The sequence below is a fragment of the Branchiostoma belcheri genome, unplaced genomic scaffold (assembly GCF_001625305.1).
Source record: "Branchiostoma belcheri isolate BF01 breed outbred unplaced genomic scaffold, Haploidv18h27 scaffold229, whole genome shotgun sequence".
NCBI lineage: Eukaryota > Metazoa > Chordata > Leptocardii > Amphioxiformes > Branchiostomatidae > Branchiostoma > Branchiostoma belcheri.
Window position 1 is genome coordinate 254,691 of NW_017803813.1, and position 14,211 is coordinate 268,901.

General features: G+C 46.2%; 1 protein-coding gene and 1 long non-coding RNA gene across 2 annotated transcripts in view; one reads left to right on the top strand and one right to left on the bottom strand.

Annotated features, from left to right (window-relative positions):
- The window catches only part of LOC109470524 (myosin-7-like), a 14,323-nt gene extending 2,250 nt beyond the window's left edge, over window positions 1-12,073 (top strand). Inside the window, exons 4-25 of the mRNA XM_019769488.1 lie at window positions 2,116-2,143; window positions 2,395-2,593; window positions 2,806-2,869; window positions 2,997-3,098; window positions 3,369-3,611; window positions 3,757-4,025; window positions 4,218-4,388; window positions 4,552-4,867; window positions 5,204-5,283; window positions 5,511-5,701; window positions 5,959-6,228; window positions 6,362-6,617; window positions 6,736-6,882; window positions 7,036-7,221; window positions 7,442-7,528; window positions 7,738-7,883; window positions 8,036-9,309; window positions 9,490-9,730; window positions 9,899-10,592; window positions 10,729-10,929; window positions 11,090-11,215; window positions 11,372-12,073. Of these exons, the coding sequence (XP_019625047.1) occupies window positions 2,116-2,143; window positions 2,395-2,593; window positions 2,806-2,869; window positions 2,997-3,098; window positions 3,369-3,611; window positions 3,757-4,025; window positions 4,218-4,388; window positions 4,552-4,867; window positions 5,204-5,283; window positions 5,511-5,701; window positions 5,959-6,228; window positions 6,362-6,617; window positions 6,736-6,882; window positions 7,036-7,221; window positions 7,442-7,528; window positions 7,738-7,883; window positions 8,036-9,309; window positions 9,490-9,730; window positions 9,899-10,592; window positions 10,729-10,929; window positions 11,090-11,215; window positions 11,372-11,380 (5,300 nt within the window). The 3' untranslated portion in view covers window positions 11,381-12,073. The remainder of the gene's footprint in view (window positions 1-2,115; window positions 2,144-2,394; window positions 2,594-2,805; window positions 2,870-2,996; window positions 3,099-3,368; window positions 3,612-3,756; window positions 4,026-4,217; window positions 4,389-4,551; window positions 4,868-5,203; window positions 5,284-5,510; window positions 5,702-5,958; window positions 6,229-6,361; window positions 6,618-6,735; window positions 6,883-7,035; window positions 7,222-7,441; window positions 7,529-7,737; window positions 7,884-8,035; window positions 9,310-9,489; window positions 9,731-9,898; window positions 10,593-10,728; window positions 10,930-11,089; window positions 11,216-11,371) is intronic.
- Window positions 51-14,211, bottom strand: part of LOC109470525 — a 32,018-nt gene continuing 17,857 nt past the window's right edge. Inside the window, exons 2-3 of the long non-coding RNA XR_002140267.1 lie at window positions 13,130-13,341; window positions 51-114 (exon numbers count right to left, since the gene is read on the bottom strand). This is a non-coding gene — a long non-coding RNA (uncharacterized LOC109470525). The remainder of the gene's footprint in view (window positions 115-13,129; window positions 13,342-14,211) is intronic.

The window sequence follows — 14,211 nt, forward strand, 5'->3', positions numbered from 1 at the left end:
ACGACCCTCGGGTCTACATCTTCGGTGACACCAAGTTGCTGATGGAGCTCCGCTCCGCGCCTTACGATCCGAAGAAGAACGTCTGGGCTCCCGATGATAAGGATGTCTTCATCGCTGTGGAGATCAAGGAAGAGAAGGGCGATAAGATCACGGTTCAGTTGCCAAAGGGACAAGTAAGTATAAACTCGTATTCGGCCCTATGTGAAATCCTGGCAATAATGCGTGTACATGTACTTCAACATAGACTTGGCCTAGATTAGAGACATTTGATGCTTGATCATCCAAAGTAACTCACAGACATACAAAGGTGCTAAAAAGAAACAGCTTTATGACTAAAACCCCTACTTTGTAAGTGACAAAAGTGACTACTTGAAATCTGACATGCGAAAGTCAAGACAAAGGGGCCAAAGACAAGGCCAAATGCCAGACATTATTCCTGACCATATCATTTTCATTATTTCTGCTGAGGGCCGAATTACTAGTAACCCCAAAATAGCGGGGCCTAACCCGAGACCAAACGGGGCATTTGACGACACCTTTAAAATCAAGGACAGTAATATGAATGCAAACTTGAATTTTTTTCCAATTTTAATTTTCAAACGTCTTGTCCACTTCTCCTGTGTGTATTAATGTATTTAACTATAAAACAGAAAGGAAAACAAAAATAGCAAAAAAGGCTAAATGATACCCGTAACAATTGACAAGGAAGAAGACTATGTTATATTCGGTGTAATATAGCTAGCTGCCGCCGCGCCGCGTGCCGGTTATACCGGCTATACAGATACAGATGCTTGCCAATAAGCTCTATTTAGTTTCCTTCCTAGTTGCTTCTCTGCTTTCTGGCTTTGTTGTAGAAAATACAGATAACGCTAACAACATTGGACTCTTTCTTTTATATTTTCTATAGACCAAGGAAGTTGCCAAGGACAAGATAGTGATGATGAACCCTCCCAAGTTCGTCTGCTGCGAGGACATGGCCAACATGACCTTCCTGAACGACGCCTCTGTGCTGGCGACCCTCAGGGACCGTTATGCTAATGGCATGATCTACGTAAGTAGTGACATCAACTTCAGAGTTTTGAGCGACAACTTCAGAGTTGTGAGCCATTAAAAGTACGAAAACGTTGAATTTCAATTGAGACCATTTTTGCCAAAAAGACAAAACGGCATCAAAAAGACAAAACGGTTAGGTAACTACATGAGACGAAGATAAAGGAGCAAAAATGACAATTGCTGTCTAAATAATCCATTTCACCACTGCAGTTCTAAAATATCATTCTTTAACAAACTCGCAAACGAATGAGCAGTTGGCATGGATTGACACCAGCCAGGCAGACGACAGGCAGACAGAAAGAAAAGAATGCGGCTGACATTCTGTGACAGGAATAACCTCTAGGGCATTCCAGTCATGACCTGATGGTGCCATCGGACACATGGCGGCACTCCATCAAGTTGGCCATGCACAGGACAGAAATAGACGAGAGCTTTTTTCTGTGTAATCTGGCACGACAAACAGATGACTATGAAAACAAACAAAAACATGCTTTATTGGCCTATCATTTGGAACAGTTTCATCTTACCTTACCATTTAGGAGCTTGTGCTAATAGATTTTGTTCCTTTAGAGCCACTCTGATCTATTTGTTATCACAGGAATTCTAATCGCCTGTATGTTTTATAGTCTGCGTCCAACCGACATATTCCTCGAACCCTATACACAAAAGTTCAATAAATGTTCTAAATACTGTCTCGCAAGTCTAATACGTATGGCCATTAGCTATTCACCTGCGCCTAATGCTGTTGTTGCCTCAACTACTCCAGACCTACTCCGGGTTGTTCTGCGTCGTGATCAACCCCTTCAGGCGCCTCCCTCTCTACACGGAGGAGGTTGTGTCCATGTACCGTGGCAAGAGGCGTCAGGAAATGCCGCCTCACTTGTTCTCTGTGGCTGACAATGCCTACCAGAACATGCTGATCGGTATGTGCAACATATTGTATTCTTAAACATCATTATATGGAATTATATCAAATTACAATCCAACGCAAGTCCTTAATTTCTATCTTGCAATAAAGCAAGCAAGAAGTGTGGCCTCTAAAGTATTCGTTTCTCTTCGCAGACAAGGTGAACCAGTCTATGTTGATCACGTAAGTACGGCTTCTTTTAACATGCAATATCTGTTACCGTTTGAAATACTACCATTTCGGTTAGTCAAGTTATGAAGCCTCAAAACAGTGGCCAATAGAAAAGTTGCAAGAAGAATCGCAATACATTAAGATCATTGACTGAACGCTGAATGCTGAAACCTTTGATGAAATAAATCTTGCATAGAATCTATTATCAACAACGACGTCTAATGTTGGAAGAAAGATACAAATTATCTACTGTTTGACTACAGCGGCGAGTCTGGTGCCGGTAAGACTGAGAACACGAAGAAGGTTATCTCCTACTTCGCCCTGGTCGCTGCCATTGGCGGTCCCAAGAAGGTCGAAGAAGAGAAGAAGATCACCCTTGAGGACCAGATCGTGCAGACTAACCCTGTACTGGAGTCCTTCGGTAACGCCAAGACTGTCAGGAACAACAACTCCTCCCGTTTTGTAAGACATATTTCATCCTTTTCTGGGTTTTCTCCCGTTTTGTAAGCAATACCCAGCCACTTTCGTTGCTTATTTCTCTTAGATTATTTGTGACAACATCATTAATAGTAGGTAACAACAAACACAAGGGCTTTTCAGTTGTCCCTAGATCAATATAGGAATGAGAAAAAATACAGACGATTTGTGTAGCTAATTAAATCGTCCTCTTCCAGGGTAAATTCATCAGGATCCACTTCAACACAAAGGGCAAGTTGGCTGGTGCCGACATTGAGTCTTGTGAGTATTGCTTCTACACGTACACATTTGAAATCTCATTTCAACATCAATCTTGAGAATCAAACTAGCAGTTTATCCTGCATTTTCTTAGCCATTGCTACGTTTTGAACCGTTTTGCTTTCTCCAGATCTGCTGGAGAAGGTGCGTGTGATTGAGCAGCTGCCCGGTATGGAGCGTGGCTACCATATCTTCTACCAGCTGCTGTCAAGTGGCTTGAAAGACGTCACAAGTAAGTAGGCGTGTAGCACTTATCTTCTTTAGTACATTGGCATAGTTGACTAGAGGTCCTGGCTCTCAGCAGCCACCATGACCATAATTATTCGTCTGTTTGTTGCGCCATGCGCCCAAATCTCGTACAACCTCATCTGATCAGTGTTCTATGGTACAAACCAGGGATTATCTAGTTGAAAACAAAATCACGAAAAGAATACTAGCAATTATGGTCAATGACCGTTTTGCTGGCAGCTTGAATGAAACTGTTGGTATCTTAATCTTCCAGAAATGCTCATGGTCAGCGACGATGCTCATGAGTATCGCTTCTTGGAGAAGGGAGAGAAGACCATCAAGAACGTGGACGACAAGGAGGAGATGCAGTTGACGGACGAGGCCTTCGACGTGCTGGGCTTCACCCAGGACGAGAAGACCGACATCTACAAGCTCACGGGAGGTCTGTGCCACTTCGGTAACATGAAGTTCAAGGCCAAGCCAAGGGAGGAGCAAGCCGAATGCGACGGCACTGAGTGTGAGTTCACGTGTAGATTATTGGGAAGTTCAATTCTTACTGAAAACTGAATCTAGTCCATAGAGTTTCTATCTGTGTGGTTTTATTCTACTTCTAGTTAAACAGCTTGAACCAAAAACTCATGGTTATGTGATCTCCTTTGCAGCCGCCGACAAGTTCTCTTTCCTGTACGGCGTCAACAGTGGTGATCTGCAGAAGGGTCTGCTCAAGCCCAGGGTAAAGGTCGGCAACGAGTGGGTGGCAAAGGGCCAGAACTGCAACCAGTGCATCTACGCCGTCGGTGCCCTGGCTAAGGGCGTGTTCGACAGGCTCTTCAAGTTCCTGGTCAAGCGTTGTAACGACACGCTGGACACCAAGATGAAGAGGGAGAACTTCATTGGTGTGCTGGATATTGCCGGCTTCGAGATCTTCGACGTGAGTTTACCTAATGGTATATATATCATACCTTGCTTCCTGTGTTTGGATTTTATTCCTCTCATCGAAAGCATTATCTGACAAACAAAACAGCACAATACTTCATCGGCATGTAAGAACGCCGTGTTAATTGCATACAAAAAGGGACCCGTAGTTTAAACCATAACTAATTCTGTTATTCTATCTCCATAGTTCAACAGCTTTGATCAGCTGTGCATCAATTACACCAACGAGAAGCTGCAGCAGTTCTTCAACCACCACATGTTCGTGGAGGAGCAGGATGAGTACAAGAGGGAGGGAATCGAGTGGGAGACCATCGACTTCGGTATGGACTTGGCCAAGACCCTGGCTCTGATCGAGAAGGTGAGCTATAGATTTGGCAGACTAATTTATAGCATTGCGGTAAGAAGTGACCGTTTGCATTTTACAGGGATATGAACTCGGTTTTATTTGTCAATGTGTATCATTTTTAGGATACCATAGGATATGATAGTATCATTTCTACATTTTATTTCCTTTTATCTAGCCCCTGGGTATCCTGGCCATTCTGGAGGAGCAGACTATGTTCCCCAAGTCCAGCGACAAGACCTTCATCGACAAGCTGCGTGACCAGCACTTGGGCAAGCACACCAGCTTCTTGAAGCCAAAGAAGCCCAAGATCCCCAAGTACGAGGGTCACTTCGATTTGGCTCACTACGCCGGCAACGTGACATACAACATCTGCGGCTGGCTGGAGAAGAACAAGGACCCCATGAACGAGACTGTGGTCGGCTGCTTCAAGAAGGCCACCAACGAGCTCCTGAAGGAACTCTGGGCTGACTTCATGACTGCTGAGGACCAGGGTTGGTACCTGTTTTATCTACTCTATGGAGCTCAGACGCGCTTATGGTCTAAAGGAAGGTGATAGAGAAATACATGGAGAATCGAGCGTATCTCATATTGCAGCATATCTGACCAAATGTCACTGAACGTACAAACGCAAAACCTGATTCGCTTGGTCCTCAAACCTAACTTTGTAAGTGACACACTCCTTTTCATTCTTATAACAAAAAGCTCCAATGGCACCCGGTCCGTTAGTTACCGATGTTTACCCATTTTGTATATGAATTAGAGACATGACATTGAATTAAATATGAATCAATTGCTCTTTTAATGCTGTTATTCCAACCATTCTGTAGCTGCTGCCCAAAAGAAGTCCGGTGGTGGTGGAAAGGGCAAGAAGGGTGGAGCCTTCCAAACCGCCTCTGCAACCCACAGGGTAAGGCGTGAATCATGAATCATAGAGTCGAAATAATTGATTCTTGCGTTTACTTAAAAACTACATAAAATCATACTCTCTAATATCCGCGTAAACAAGTCATAAATAAGCTCCTGATTTAATACCTGTTTTGTTATGTTATGTTCAATTCAACGTATTTTTATAAAATTTGTTTCCAACTTATTCTACTTGAATGAAACATTTCCTATTGCATTCATGGCAAACAGGAGCAGCTGGCTAGGCTGATGGCCACTCTGCACACCACCTACCCCCACTTCGTGCGTTGTCTGATCCCCAACGAGCTGAAGACTCCTGGTCTCCTGGACAACCCCTTGGTTATGCACCAGCTGACTTGCAACGGTGTACTCGAGGGTATCCGTATCTGCCAGAAGGGCTTCCCCAACAAGATGATCTTCAAGTACGATCTCTTTCTCTTTACATATTTCCACTTGCTAAGACATCAAATCTCCATACCTCAACCATCTACATAAACAAATGAAATCCATAGGCAGTTTTACTACGTATTTATGCATAATGATTGTGAGGACAACACCTCAACTGAAACTCAGCTCCATGAAAATAATCGCTTCCCTCATTTGGTATTGTGCATTCTCGTTGCACAGAATTCCGTAGGAAATTACATGTAATAATCAACATGACTATCTTACATCACAGGGAGTTCAGACAGCGCTACAAGCCCGTGGACCCCGTCCTGGCCAAGCAAGTGGAAGACGACAGGGAATGCTGCGTCAAGCTCTTGGAAAAGTCAGGCTTGCCAAAGGAACAGTACGGTGTCGGCACAACGAAGATCTTCTTCAAGGCCGGCCAGGTCGCCAAGCTTGAGGACATCCGTGACGCTAAGCTGTCCGTCATCATCACTGTCATCCAGCAGCGTCTGAGAGGAAAACTGCAGCGCATCGCTTATCAAGTACTCCAGGACCAGAGGTAAGGGGTCATTTGTACATGTCTTGAAAATTTGAAGTAGATAGCTTCAGTTGTCTGAATTGTCTATTATATCTTTATCTTATATAACTACCAAGATCTCGGCTAGCATATAACTTCATGTCTAACCTAACAGGGCTGCGCTGAAGATGCTGCAGCGTAACGTCCGTAACTGGATGAACCTGCGCAACTGGGACTGGTGGAAGCTGTTCTGCACCATCAAGCCCCTGCTGTCTCAGTCCCGGGCAGATGAGGAGCTCCGTGCCAAGGAAGAGGAGCTGGGCGAGCTCAAGGATGAAGTGGAGAAGGAGGAAACCACGATGGCTGAGATTCAGCAGAAACTCACCGTGGTCGAACAGGAGAAGAATGAGCTCGCCGGCCAACTGTCTGCGGTGAGGAAATTTATTTTCAAATATATATTCTTGATTGATTTTTAACAAAGCTCCACATAGTGATTTGTGTTTGTTGAAAACTGCTATGTAATGTAGAATGATGTTCTTCTGTCCACAGGAACAAACCAACACGGGTGACATCGCCGACAGGGCAGAGAACCTTATCAAGAACAAGGCGGACTTGGAGCAGAAGATCGTGGACTACAAGGGTCTCCTTCAAGACGAGGAAGCTAGGAACTCGACGCTCAGCGCTGGCAAGCGTAAGGTAAAATGTCATGACCGATTACGCGATGCCACGACGTGAAAAGATTATCAACACGACGGACTAAAATGTCACATAGCAAGTTAGAGAAAGCATGAAAATAAATCAAATGTGTAGGATTTCTAAAATAATAGTAACATCTTTATTTCCTGGCAGATTGAAGGCGAGGTGGACAACCTGAAGAAGGACCTGGAGGAGCTGGAGAAGACTCTGCAGAAGGTGGAGAAGGAAACTCGCGGTGTGGAGAACAGGGTTCGCACCACCTCCGAGGAGCTGGCAGCCCAGGAGGACCAGATCGCCAAGCTGTCCAAGGAGAAGGCTAAGCTGGAGCAGCTCAATGCCGTAAGTTGTAATAACCGAGGTGCAGTAAACGAGCAAATCCGGAAAGCATGAAGTAGTTCCAGGGTTCAATGGACCAATTCCATGGTTCCATTTTAACAGACTATCCATGAGATTCCACTTCCCCAATCTTGTAAGTGTGAAACAACTTGACATTTTAACATCGCTTTTTACCATAGTGTAATTTCAACCTACCCTCACACTAGTTTTAACACCCCTACAGACCACCCTGGAGGACCTGCAGAAGGAGGAGGACAAGGTCAACAACCTCAGCAAGCTCAAGGCCAAGCTCGAGCAGCAACTGGATGACGTAAGTTGGGATGCAAGCTTGACCCTCGTGAAAATGAACTACGTTCCAATGGTTATTTATTTGCTTCTGTAGATGTCGTGATGACCCAATATTGACGCTTTGCAAACTACGGTACTGAAGCGGCCGAAAGGATCACAAACTATGTTACCTTGCCAGCTTCTGTGCATGCTCTGCCAACTGATTAATAACCGTCCTTGTTATAATCTTAGCTGGAGGAGAACCTGGATCGCGAGAAGAAGGCGCGTGCCGAGGCCGAGAGGCTAAAGAGGAAGCTGGAAGGTGACCTGAAGGCCGCACAGGAGAGTTTGGGAGGCCTGGAGAACGAGAAGGCCGACCTGGAGGAGCGCATCAAGAAGTAGGATTTCTTGTTAAAAGCTAAACGAAATGCTAATGCTAAACATGGCTCTTTTAAATCCCAACCTTTAGAAACGTGAAAACATTAGACATTAATAAATTGCAACAAAAAGATGTTGGAATGACACCAATATTTCTTCTTGGCTTAAACAGGAAGGAGTTCGAAATCAAGGGCCTTGAGGCTAAGCTGGAGGATGAGCAGGCTCTTGTCACTTCCCTGCAGAAGAAGATCAAGGAACTCCAGGGCCGCATCGAGGAGCTTGAGCAGGAGCTCGAGGCCGAGAGGAACGCCCGTGCCAAGGTCGATAAGCAAAGGGCTGACCTGGCTCGCGAGCTCGAGGACCTGGGAGACCGTCTGGAGGAGGCTGGTGGCGCCACCGCCGCCCAGGCTGAGGTCAACAAGAAGCGCGAAGTCGAGCTGCAGAAACTCCGCCGCGAACTGGAGGAGTCCAACATGCAGCATGAGGCCACCGTCGCTGCTCTGAGGAAGAAGCTGTCCGACGCCAGTGCTGAGCTGGGCGAGCAGGTTGAGAACCTACAGCGCGTCAAGGCTAAGCTGGAGAAGGAGAAGACCACCCTCAAGATGGAGGTCGACGATCTGGCTACCAACGTCGAGGCCATCACAAAGGGCAAGCTGAACGTGGAGAAGGCAAACCGCACCCTCGAGGAGCAGATCGCCGAGGCCAATGTCAAGATCGAGGAGTCCGCCAGGCTGATCCAGGAACTGACATCCCTGAAGTCCCGCTTTGAGACCGAGAATAATGAAATCAGCCGCCAGCTCGAGGAGTCCGAGAGCCAGTGCAGCATGCTGGCCCGCGCCAAGAGCATGCTGAACCAGCAGCTCGAGGAGCTGAAGCGCCAGCTTGAGGAGGAGACCAAGGCCAAGAACCACCTGGCTCACCAGCTGCGTGCTGCCCAGCACGACTGCGATACTCTGAAGGTACAGCTGGAAGAGGAGCAGGAAGGCAAGGCTGAGATCCAGCGTGCCCTGTCCAAGGCCAACACAGAGGTCACTGCCTGGCGTGCCAAGTACGAGTCCGACGCCATCCAGCGCGCTGAGGAGCTGGAGGATGCCAAGAAGAAGCTGGCTGCTCGCCTGCAGGATGCTGAGGAACAGGTGGAGGCCGCCAATGCCAAGTGCAGCTCTCTGGAGAAGGCCAAGAACAGGCTGGCTGGTGAGGTTGAGGACCTCATGATCGACGTTGAGCGGGCCAATGCCGCGGCAGCTCAGCTGGAGAAGAGGCAGCGTCTAATTGACAAGCAGATCGCCGAGTGGAAGACCAAGTGTGAGGAGATCAGCGCTGAGCTGGAGACATCTACCAAGGAGGCCCGTGCCTATGCCAACGAGCTGTACAAGCTGAAGGGCAAATATGAGGAAACCATGGAGGCTCTTGAGAACCTGAAGAAGGAGAACAAAGCTTTGCATGGTACGTTTGTCAAGACAATCAGCTAAACTATCTTTTCTTTTACCTCACCTGCCTGACTTGCCTTAAGGGACCACACCTCACCTCAGTTTATTTTGGGCCTTAATTTCATTCTGCACACATTACGTACGATATACGTGGAAACTAACCATAAAATGCACGTCTATTTCAACTTCATCTTAGATGAAATCCACGAGCTGACCGACCATCTTGGCGAGAGCGGCAAGACAGTCCACGAGCTGGAGAAGGCCAAGAAGCGTCTGGAGGTGGAGAAGGAGGAATTGCAGACCGCCCTCGAGGAGGCAGAGGGTTCACTGGAAGTGGAGGAGGGCAAGGTCCTGCGTGTCCAGCTCGAGTTGTCTCAGCTCAAGGCTGACATCGACCGCAGGCTGGCCGAGAAGGACGAGGAGTTCGAGAACACCCGGTAATTAAATGCTTTCAGAAAGAGTCCACTCTGAACATCGTTCTGTCAATATATACATTTCAAAGAAACTGAGTTATGTCTATAAATTGCAGTGTATATCCCATGCCACATTTACTTATAACACACATTCTAAACACAATGTCATGTTCGTAATTATCATTATTACAGCAAGAACCACCAGAGGGCGTTGGATGCCCTGCAGACCACCCTGGACGTTGAGGCCAAGGGCAGGAACGAGGCTGTCAGGGCCAAGAAGAAGCTGGAGGCTGATGTGAATGAGGTCGAAGCCGCCTTGGAAAATGCCACAAAGGCCAACAACGAGGCCAGGAAGACCATCAACAAGCTCCAGAACCAGATTCAGGAAGTCCAGGCTCAAATCGACGACGAACAGAGGGCACGTGAGGAGGCCCGCGAGCATCTCGCCATGTCCGAGCGCCGCTCCAACATGCTGACGGCTGAGCTTGAAGAGCTCCGCAATGCCCTGGACCAGGCCGAGAGGGCACGCAAGCTGACCGAGGCCGAGCTTGTGGAGTCTTCTGACCGCGTCGGCGAGCTGTCTGCACAGAACACCTCTCTGGCTGGCCACAAGAGGAAGCTGGAGGGTGAGATCCAGACCCTGCAGGCTGAGCTGGACGAGGTTATGGCTGAGCACAGGCAGACCGAGGAGAAGGCAAAGAAGGCCATTGCTGATGCGGCACGTATCTCAGAAGACCTGAAACAGGAACAAGAACACACCGCTCACATCGAGAAGAGCAAGAAGAACCTGGAAGCCTCCATCAAGGACCTGCAGAGGAGACTGGACGAGGCTGAGGCCATCGCCATGAAGGGTGGCAAGCGCGCACTGCAGAAGCTAGAGGCCAAGGTAAGACCATTAACTTGAAAGGGTAAAATGTTATTATCTTGTGGGTATTTCTTCTTATAACGAAGAACTCACTGTGTTGCTTGTTACTAACACTAGACGTCCACTTGTTGGGATGACCAATGTTTTATGAACACAGGTGCGTGACCTGGAGTCCGAACTCGACACCGAGCAGAGGCGCCACCAGGAGACGCTGAAGAACCTGAGGAAGAACGAGCGCCGTCTCAAGGAGCTGAGCTTCCAGGCCGACGAGGACCGCAAGAAGGAGGAGCGCATGCAGGAGATGGTCGAGAAGCTGCAACTGAAGATCAAGACTTACAAGAGACAAGTGGAGGACGCCGTACGTAACCTTTTAAACGAATATTCTAACGCACTATCCACTTGTTAGCTACAACAATCGCTTTACCAGTCAGAATGTAGACAACACTATTGATGGATTGATGGGGAGGCTCCTCACTATCACTGATAATGTTTCAATCGTCATATGTATCTATTTACAGGAGGAGCAGGCCAACGTTAACCTGGCCAAGTGGCGCAAGACCCAGCACGATCTGGAGGATGCCCAGGAGAGGGCCGAGATGGCTGAGTCCGCCCTGGGCAAGATGCGCGCCCAGCACCGCTCCGCAGTAAGTCGCTAGACTTGGCCCTTTTCCTTATTCAAAATAGCTATGTGACATGAGGTTTATTCTAACATTCAAGAACTCGTCTTCTTCTTTATTGATGTATTGGAATGCTTCGTTGGGACTGATGATCTTATTATGCTCTTTTTTTCATTTTTGCAGCACAAGTAGAAACCTGGACTTCGTCCACTGTAAACCATGGTAGCATAAGTAACCGACTGTACAAGACTTGAAACAAAAAATCCAGTACGACTGTTCTCTGTGATTCGTTCACTTTACCAGCGATGTGCCACGTCTAGGGGCCCCAACGCACGCACTCTTTTTACTGACACAGCACCTAGACCGGAGTATCGCTGGGGGAGGTATTGAACTGATCGCTACAGTGTATTGTAATGCATAACGTCACCATGGTCTAAACAGCAACACTGTGTAACGTAATGTCATCTAGTTGTAGTCTTATCCGTCTGTGAAACATGTGAAAGCAAAGGACCTACAGCCAACCGACATATCTGTACAAGAATACAACCAACTTTAATTTAAGCCGCTAACTATTCACGTCTGTACATGTGCTGTTCGTCCAGTGAAATTATTGATAAATACGGTAAAAGCTATTAGAATTACATTGAAAAAGTCACGGATTTGGGATTGGGATCGGTGAGAGGAATAGTCTACCATCCCAACATCTAACGTCAACCGTCGACCAGTTGACCGTGGAAGCATCCGGGAAGGCAATGGTGTATATGTACGTGTATCTCTTCCGGGACCACTAAGTAGTCTTAGAGATGCGTTTGGGAAATGTATGGTTTGTGACGTGTATGGTTGCGTCGTTGCATTTGATACTGATTAAACTTCTTTGAACAAAAATAAGACTTGTCGGATCCATTCTTTTGTTTCCTACTATGAATTACATACTGTAGCTACTGCTTGGTCGATAACATGTAGTCATGGTCAGTCTAGTGTAAGGAATGGTGCCTTAGAGTAATATCAAGTATATAAGAGCTTTTAGTGATATCAAGTATATTAGAACTTTCAAGAACTCTAACCAGCATTTAAAGTCTGGAAGCTGAACCTTAAGCCTATCCACCTTCTAACGCCTGTAAATCGGAGGCCTGTGCGTAAGCTCATGGTATAGGTCGACATATGGCCATTGAGGCACCATCATAACTTACACAAGTCAGGAGACAGATGGAACTGCAGACGTTGGGACTAAAGTCCAACGATGGAAGCAGTAGAAGCAATAACTACCAACAGATAAAGAAGAAGATAAAGAAGATAAGTAAGTAAGATAACTTCGTAAAGCGGCAAAATCATTACTTAAGTAGTAATGCACAGGCAAATAAAAGGCATGGACTTGATCGATCCTAGTTGATCATGGATAGAAGAAAATTAAAGGTATGTACATAGAAGGATTCTAAAATAATGTGGAGAAGCACCCACCTATTCACTGAGAGGAACAACGAAAACACTACACCGAAGGAGCTTACAAGAAATAAACTACAACAATGGAGCTTATTAATAAACAGATTTATGACCCAGCGGGCTCACGAAGACGATTTGGACCAGCAAACGACCTAACCATTGGCGTTAATTAATACATCGTTTAGTAATGCCGACCATTGATCAACATGTATTACCGATAACTGTCCATGTGGGCAGGTATATGCTACAAAGGCTATAAAACACGGTGATACAAAGGCCTTAACAATGGCACCGAAGCTACACTGCAGAAGTGGGTCGCTGGATGTCTGCCAGACGGAAAACTGAGGATGTAATGTAAACTGTCTACTTCGCGCGTTTGGCAAATATTAACTTTCCACAAGGGGAAGAGACACACACTTGAAGAGCATGTTTCTTAAAGAATGGTTTCTAATACTAGTTCTTGTCACACCAATCGGTTACAATTCAACAAACGTTACATACCTCAAGTCTGGAGCGTAACGTCCCTCCGTCATTTCGTAGATGCAACCACCATTATCGTCGCCACCTGCCACCATCCCTTCCACCGCACCCTTCCTTCACTGCATGGCGTTGTGGTCAGTTCATCTATGTACTGTACTGTACGTATATCCAGTTTAACCATGGTCTTCTTCGTGAGCTAGGTCCTCCTTTCTTCTGCTTTGTAATCCAGTGGCCTGCATAAAAACATCGCGGGTGTCAAAATCAACCTTCAGACAAGCCTGTTATTGATAGCAAAGAAACGCAGCCTGTCTACATTGGAATGATGGTACATAGTTCATCTATGTACTGTACAGCTTACCCATTGCCTTCTACGTGAGCTAGGTCCAACTTTCTTCTGCTTCCTAGTGTAATCCAGTGGCCTGCATAAAAACATCGCGGGTGTCAAAACCAACCTTCAGACAAGTCTGTTCTTGATAGCAAAGAAACGCAGCCTGTCTACATTGGAATGATGGTCATATATGATGGTCATCAGCAAATGACTTGACAGATATCGGGTTACCACTCGACATTTATAGGTCACGAGGTATGTCAGTGTCAGCTATTGGCGACTTGGAAGGGCACAGGCTTAAAACGCATTGCCTTGAACTCAGTGATATTTTATACTTGCTAATAGTCGGCTCGATAGCACAACGATCACCTGTATGGTCAGAGTATCAGCGAATCTGTAACGATATAACTGTACACTAGACAGTGCAAAGGAAAAGAAACTTTGCAATGAGAAACGTTTCTGGAAAAAACATCAAACTGAAAAAAAATATCCTCGTTACTACTGGTTAAGCTACCTCGTAACAGGTATTGCTCTTCCCGATGTTGTAAAGTGATACATAGGTTCATCTTTGCAAGAAGACAAATCTTAGAACAAAGTCTCCATAGTGACATCATTTTACAGGTCCTATAGGATTTTTCATCTAAATCTGGTCTTGAATTTGGTCTAACTATGCAAAAACGTGTTACCTATCAGTCATGACGTGTCAGATATAAATGATCAGCAAATACCAGCATCCGTCAAACGCGCCAAGCTTCTCTATTTTAGGGCGGCTGAC